This window comes from Primulina huaijiensis, chromosome 8 (assembly GCF_012295235.1).
Source record: "Primulina huaijiensis isolate GDHJ02 chromosome 8, ASM1229523v2, whole genome shotgun sequence".
Taxonomy (NCBI): domain Eukaryota; kingdom Viridiplantae; phylum Streptophyta; class Magnoliopsida; order Lamiales; family Gesneriaceae; genus Primulina; species Primulina huaijiensis.
This window is the reverse complement of record NC_133313.1, coordinates 5,645,354-5,652,637: the sequence shown is the minus strand read 5'-3', so window position 1 is coordinate 5,652,637 and position 7,284 is coordinate 5,645,354. Positions and strand designations below refer to the sequence as shown.

The 7,284-nt window shown below is 37.1% G+C and overlaps 1 protein-coding gene across 2 annotated transcripts; it reads right to left on the bottom strand.

Annotated features, from left to right (window-relative positions):
• Positions 1-2,886: 2,886 nt before the first annotated feature.
• Positions 2,887-6,994, bottom strand: LOC140982711 (zinc finger CCCH domain-containing protein 17-like). 2 transcript variants are annotated; one of them, XM_073449368.1, is made up of 4 exons: positions 6,876-6,994; positions 6,702-6,800; positions 5,114-5,224; positions 2,887-4,931 (listed from the first exon to the last, which is right to left on the bottom strand). In XM_073449368.1, the coding sequence occupies exons 2-4, from the start codon at positions 6,789-6,791 to the stop codon at positions 3,045-3,047; spliced, it is 2,088 nt and encodes a 695-aa protein (XP_073305469.1). In that variant the 5' UTR covers positions 6,792-6,800; positions 6,876-6,994; the 3' UTR covers positions 2,887-3,044. The 2 variants fall into 2 exon arrangements, with proteins under 2 accessions (XP_073305469.1, XP_073305470.1); XM_073449369.1 differs by having other exon boundaries at positions 6,702-6,791; positions 6,876-6,977.
• Positions 6,995-7,284: the final 290 nt, after the last annotated feature.

Here is a 7,284-nt window from a genome sequence, read left to right as displayed (position 1 = left end):
TTCCTTGGATTAGGGTTTCGGTTATGATCCTTGGAGGGTGCAAGCTGTGAGCTGTGTTTGGGTCTCGTCCAGAGGTCCTAAGAGGGTTGTGTCGTGGTCCTAGATGGGTGGTGATGTACCTGGTTTGTTAGTGAAGGCCGGAGCCAAGAACCTTGGCCGCGTGATCATCCATGCGCACGGGAGGGGATAATTGCGTGCATGGTTCGGGCAAGGGTCGTGCGTAGGTTTAGACTGAGTCGTGATGGTCCATAGGGTTCTTGGGTTGGTCTAGTCGTAGGTTGGTAAGGACTGGTCCTTGGTAAGGCTCGTTGGGATCGAGTTCCCCCAAGGCCGATGGGTTATCTTCGAGTTTAAGGGGCTGTCCGCGATCTGGAGGGTGAAGCAGGTCTAGGGGCTGTTGGGAAGGTCTGGACCGAGGCTAGGTTGATGCAAAAGAAGCTGGTGGAGTCTTGGTTCGAGTTTGGTAAAGTTTGGTTAAGGTTCGAAGTGATTCGGGTTAAAACCGGGACTTCGGTTCAAGTTTTAAAAAGAATTATGAATTTAGTCAAGGGACTTAAGTTTACGACTAAGAAATGTCTATGGAAGTGTTTTAAGATGATAAGGTAAGTTTGGATGGATCCGGATCATCGTTTTAATGTCTAGGGGAAAAATGGGAAATTTATGGTTTCAATGGCAAAATAGTCATTTTACACCTGAAAAATGTTAGGAGTCCTAGAAGTGTCTAAATGCTGTAATGAATGTTAAAATGTTTGATTTGAAAGAATATGAAATTTTATGATGGAAAATGTTAAATGCTAAAGATGTGTTGCATGCTTAGTTTAAAAGAAAATGATATATATGCATTTATTTTTATAAAGTGATGAAAATGCTGAAAAATGCTTTGAATGAAATGACTTAATTGTGATGGTAAGGAAATGAGGATTCGTGAGGGACTAAGCCCCAGTGGAACCTGATTGAGGGACTAAGCCTCGTGAGAACCCATCTATGTGAATGGACATCTACATGCCCTTGTCAATGAAACATGGTGTTACATCACAGATGATAGCCTTGAGCTCGAGCGACCTTTATCTTTGTTTTAGACGACTGATTCGACTAGGAACCTGTTTAGAATATACGGTGTACTTCCTAATGAGTTTCACAATTTTACGTTGCGAGGCAGACCTCATGGTACCTTTTGTATACTCAAGGACTTTATCTATGCAGCTTGTATGGTTATACAGATAAAGTATAATGCCATAATGCGTAAAATATTATTAAAATAAAAATTGTTTTATATTAGAGTCAATAAAAACTCAAGCCACAAATTGGTTTGCTGGGCACCTACTCTAGCACATATGATATCTTCATCCATAAGTAAACAGTTAATCTTCTTCTATAATGCATTTGCTCTTACATATTTCGAAACTACACCGAACCTCGCCTCTTGATGAACCTCAATGGAGTCGGTAAACGGATCAAAGTGCATGCTAGTAAGTATAACCCCTACATTATCTCGGGTCAAAGGACTAATAGTGTACAATCATGACCGCGGACTATTCCACCCGATAAGTGACAACCACTTATACAGTGCGAAGGAGGATTTTTCAGTGCATCATCATATAATCACTCATATGTATGAATGGAAATCTCCATGCTCTTGCCAATGAAACATGACCTTTACATCACAGATGCTAGTCTCAAGATCAAACGACATTTATCCTTATTTTAGACGACTGATTCGACTATGAACTTGTTTAGAATATGCAGTACACTTCCTAATGATTTTTATGGTTTTACTTTGCGAGGAAAACCTCTTGGTACTTATTATATATTCAAGAAATTTATCTATGCAACTTGTATGGATATAAAGATAAAGGACAATGTACTAATTGAATAAAATCGTAAAATATTATTAAAATAAAAATCATTTTACATTAGAGTTAATAAAAAGCTCAAGTCACAAGTTGGCTTACTGGACATCTACTCAAACAATTCATACATACATTAATGAGGTTTTTGCCTTGTAATAAATATATGAATCACTTTGGCGATGACGAACATAGGTTATACTAAAAATTTTATTACTCAAGATTTATATCATGTAAAAAAAATTAACAACGATAATAATATGATTTTGTTAATACAGTGTACATAAGATAAAATATTTACTTGTTTAACATTTTACGATTTGATCTCATGTACTAGCAAATGCCATCAAACGGTAAGAGACCGAATGGTATGTTATGGACTTATTAGGCAGCTTTCAACTTTTTGTCATCAGTAGGCAATGAATACTATGTCGGTCACATCGTTACTAAGTGTGCCAACAATTGTTAATGAAACCAAAGTTAAATTAATTGAAATTAGTTATATAATATGTGTACTTTAATCATATATATTCATTATACTTTATATAATATGTGTGCTTGAATCATATTTATTCATTTTTACTTGTTGATTTCATATCGATTACAGCCCCACCTTATCAAAACCGATACACATCCGATCAAATTTGAGTTAGCTTTCATTTTTTTCCGATTAAATAAATTGGAGTTAGCTTAATTTTTTTTATTTTTTTAATAATTTCTGATTTAGCTAAATAAAATAATGAAAACTGTAATAAAATCTTAAAAAACTATGAATTAATACGTTTTTTTTTCCCTGAGCGCACAAATTAATTCAAGATTATAGAAAAGACAGATTAATTCTCAATTAATTATTGGGAAAACCTGAGTGTTCCGATCATCTGGATGAGGAAAAAGATCGAGCCTAATATAAACCGAGTTTTGTCGAAAAGATATCAACGATTCATGGGACAAGAAGTTTGGATCGTGCCTATGGCACGAAGAAATCCATTCCAGAAGGGAAACAACAAATCCACCCAAGCAAAAGGAGATAGAATACATGGATAAGAAGGCAGATAATGAGGGATACATGAGCAGACGTTAAAATCACCGCTACTTCTGATCTCAAAGTCAAAACCATTAAAGCATAATATGCCAGTTCCACAAAGATAAAACCAATAGAGACAGGTTAAGTGGTAAAAGCCATAAAATAAATTATCTTCAAGAATACATGACTCCCATCTTCTTTGCGAAGTCGTCGTCATCGTCTTCTAGGTATTCTCCATCAGCATCTCCATTCTCACCATCATACAAGTCGAAGTTCTCCCCACCCACATGCTCATAATCAGATTCCCCATCTTGATCCACCACATCGGCAGCATTAATATCATCTTCAGCTTCTATCCTGCTCAAAACAGGCTGCTGCCGGGTGGAAGAGTAGCCTTCTGTATTGTCAACTGATACAGGCTGGTAAACGTCATTATTACTATCAACAGGAGGTTTTGTCTTATAGCCGGATGTAGACGAAACAAAATCTGAAGGAGTTGATGAGATCTTGGCCATGCCATTTCCTTCTTCATTACTTTCTTCAGTGATACCATCAGAATTTAAATATTTCTTTATACTCAATGTTCCAATAGTTTCACCTCTCTTCCGCTTTAAAATCTCTTCCAGGGGCATAGGCCCATCAAATGAAAGAAAGTTGCCACTTTGTTGAATGCTAGCTTGTTGATTTCCATCTAGCGTCAGATGTTTTCTTTTACCAAGTGATTGTTGATTGGACACATGCTGTCCACTAGGTTGAGCATTTTTCTGGTTCTTCAACTCCGTGAGACTTTTTGGACCAGTAAAATTAGCAACATCTTCAGTAGGCATGTCTCTTCTGTAGTGCAGATCACGATGGTTCTTCCCACCATTATGCAAATCTTCGTCCACCCTCCTCTTTATTCTGTCTTGGATCCTTCCCTGGTGAGAGGAGAAATTTGTCCTTGCTGGAGATAACCATCCACGATCAGGACACAACAGAATTCCATCCCTCTCGTTTGAAGAAGATGGTCTACTAGGAAGCCTGATCCTTCCTTTAAAGTGACTGCTACGAATGGAATTCTCATGCAAGGGAACATGTTGCTCTTCTCTATTGGAACCTGGATATCTTCGCTCTTCCACGTGCCTCTCACGGGCATGTTCATGGCTAATAACAGACCTCAAACCATTAGCCTTCTTACGCTTATTTAAACGATGCCTTAGATCTAAATCTTCAACCTGGTTAATGCTATCAGCTCTAGGATATGACTTCCTATCAAAATAAGAGCCTCCTAACACCCTCCCAGATGAAGCTCTGCTCTGCTCCAAAGCATGCTGACCCTCACGTTGCTCAGTTAAGTCATACCCATGAGGAGCCTGAAATCTTTCACCATCAATATCAGCAATCATATTGAAATCAGTGGCACGATCGATGTCATATTCATCCCCCACTTCATGTTCCCCTGGCATTCCATAATGATCTTCTCGAGGATAGTACTCAGAATCTCTTCGCTCATCATCTACAAGGACATCAAATCCAGGAGAGGGCTCCCTGGAAATCTCTTCTACATCCTTATTGTTTGTGGCCCCAAGTTCACCTGATAAGTGAGGACGCTCAGACCAACTGAATGAGTTTCCATTGGTGACAGAATACCCCGGTAAATCATTGACTCCTGACATGTGTGATATTCTCCTATTCATTGAAAACTCGTTCCTAGGGGGAGCAGTTTCTTTTTCAACAGTAGGTTTTGTCTTTTGCAAAACTTTTATGGAATTAACTGTATCTATGCGTGGGAACTTTTTCTCATGCTCAAACTTTACATGAGCATTCTTAAAAGTTGTGGGTTCAGTAGAAGAGGCTGTTCCTGGCACTACTGAGGCTTTGTTATTCACCAAATTTGGTGTGTGGAGAAAGGGACACCAATCACCCTTTAAACAAAGCCCTTTCTGGAAAAACACGCAGGAAACTATTTGTTTGTTTGAGGCATTTGGAATGTGTGAAGTTGATGCTGTGACATTCTGCGGTTGAGTTGCGGATTGGCCAGCAGGCGTTGGGGTTTGTGTTGACAGCAATCCATCAAGAGGCTGAAGAACCAAACAAAAAATTATTGAATAAAAAATTAAGCGTGGACAGACTGCCAATACTCTACACACTGTTTAATAATAAAATAGTGCATCATGACTAGCATCATGAGAACTAAAATTTACTAAGCTGATTAAACATCAAAGTCAACATGCTAACTACATCGAGACAGATATGGACTGACCGGATGCCGAAATCCACACTTTGGATTTAAGCAATTACTATGCAACCAGAACCAACAGTCCCTTGGATTTACTCTTGCAATGTCACTATGTCGATATTCACACTCACTTCCCTGAGGAATGGAAAAAATAGGAAACAATATTATATTGATTAATTAAAAGCATTTAATTGCAGCTGGCGCACAAGTGATCCGCTTATTAACAAAAAAGAAAGACAAAAGTCATGCTCAAATCAACAACAAATATAACATCAATTCCTCAATAAATCTGATATCGAAAAGCTCTTAAACTCTATGTGCTTTCCAATCCAGCTAGATGCCCGAATCTTAATCTTGTTCAACACTCTTCAACCAACTCTTCTAAACTGTCAAAAATCCATCTATTCTGCTCCAACCACACTGACCAGCAGATACAATGAACTATCATTATCCAAAAATTATACCCCATCTCCTCCAAAGCTCTAAACCAAAGAAGACTCTTGAAAGAACAATTCATATGAAAATGATCCATATTCACGATTTCTTTCTGACACAACACACACCAATTTAGACATAGAGTACATGAAGGCCACCTCTTCTGCATCATCTCACAAGTTGAGAGCTCACCCAGCACGGTGAGCCCGCAATCTACGAGAAGACTTGAACTTTTGGTGGGATCGGAACTTTCCAAATGAGATGAAAGAGAGGGAATAAAGGAAAACCACTGACTAATCGGAAATAAAGACTTAAAATTTCGAAAAGATACATACACCAATCTCAAAGTTGAGTTCCTCGATACCAAGAACAACAAATATAAATTTAAACATTTGGAAAGGAAACACTCAAATGACTACTAAATTCTCAGAACTTCAATAAAAAAACTTCAAGTATGGCAACAAAAAGACATTGCGTACATTCTATATGCACAGTATCTATCTCAATTCTCAATTGTTTGTCGTCTCAGCAGAAATAATTCTAATAAATGGCAGAAAGTTTGGGATTGAATAGATATCCCATGCCATACACCAATATATAGAATACGTTGATTATCCATAAATTGCCCCAAAAAATAATAAGACATTGGCTTACATCACCATATGTAGTAGCACATATTACAAAGCACTCAAAGCCTCACAAATTGGAACAGATGAACAAAAATTTTCATTAGAGGAACTTGTGTGTGAAATTTTCTAGGTTCCAGCTTAAACAACATGATTATGATACAAAACGGGAAAAGCAGCCAATGTAGGAGAAGAAATGTTAAGTAATATCTGGTGCAAACTAAACCTTGTGATACCCTACAAATCAAAATAAAACGGTAGAAAAGAAATCCAAACCCTAAACTTCAAAAATCAAAAGGCAGGAAAAATACCAACACATCTCTACGAGCATACGAAATTTCGCAATACCCTACCTGCAAAACTAATTGCAAAGGAATAATAATCTAACCCCAATTCTTAAAGCTTCTAGCTGCAGGAAAAGATGCCATAATTTTATTGGGAAAAACTCAAGGGTCAAATTAAATCGAATCCAACAAACGCAAATCCCAATCCCACATAAAGAACTGATCCCAACAGAAGTAAGATGCAAGCTAATCAAAACAAAAAAGGACCTTTTTGCAAGTTAAAGGAGAAGCCAGAAAGTAAACGCAATCCGTGTTCCTCTTGACGGCTTCTTCCTCAGCTAGTGAAGGGCCCGCCATCTTCAGAAGCTTCAAAAAATCACAAAATAAACAAAAATGGGTACGGATCTAGGGTTTAAGAGAATTAGAGAGACGAATACATACATAGATTCAGAAGAGCTTGTCCCCCGTGTGTGTGTGTGTGTGTGTGTGTGTGATATATAGGGATGAAAGAGCTTGTTGTATAGGCTATTACTCTTTTTATTTCTCATTTTTCTTTTTAAATTAATAAAAAATGATTAAGACCCTCTACTACCAATATATTTGGGTTCACCCCAAGCCCTAATGCATGTTCATTTTTATTTATTTTTTTTTTGGAAGACAATGTATATTATTTTAGAAAGCCTATATATATATCTTTAATGAATATATAAAAGAAAATTTAGAACATATTTATAATCGTTTTTATTCTTGATTTTTTCAGATAATATAATATTATATGGATATATAACGTCAAAAACTTTTTCTAAAAAGGTAATTGTAATAACCATGATATATATTTTTTAAAAAGACC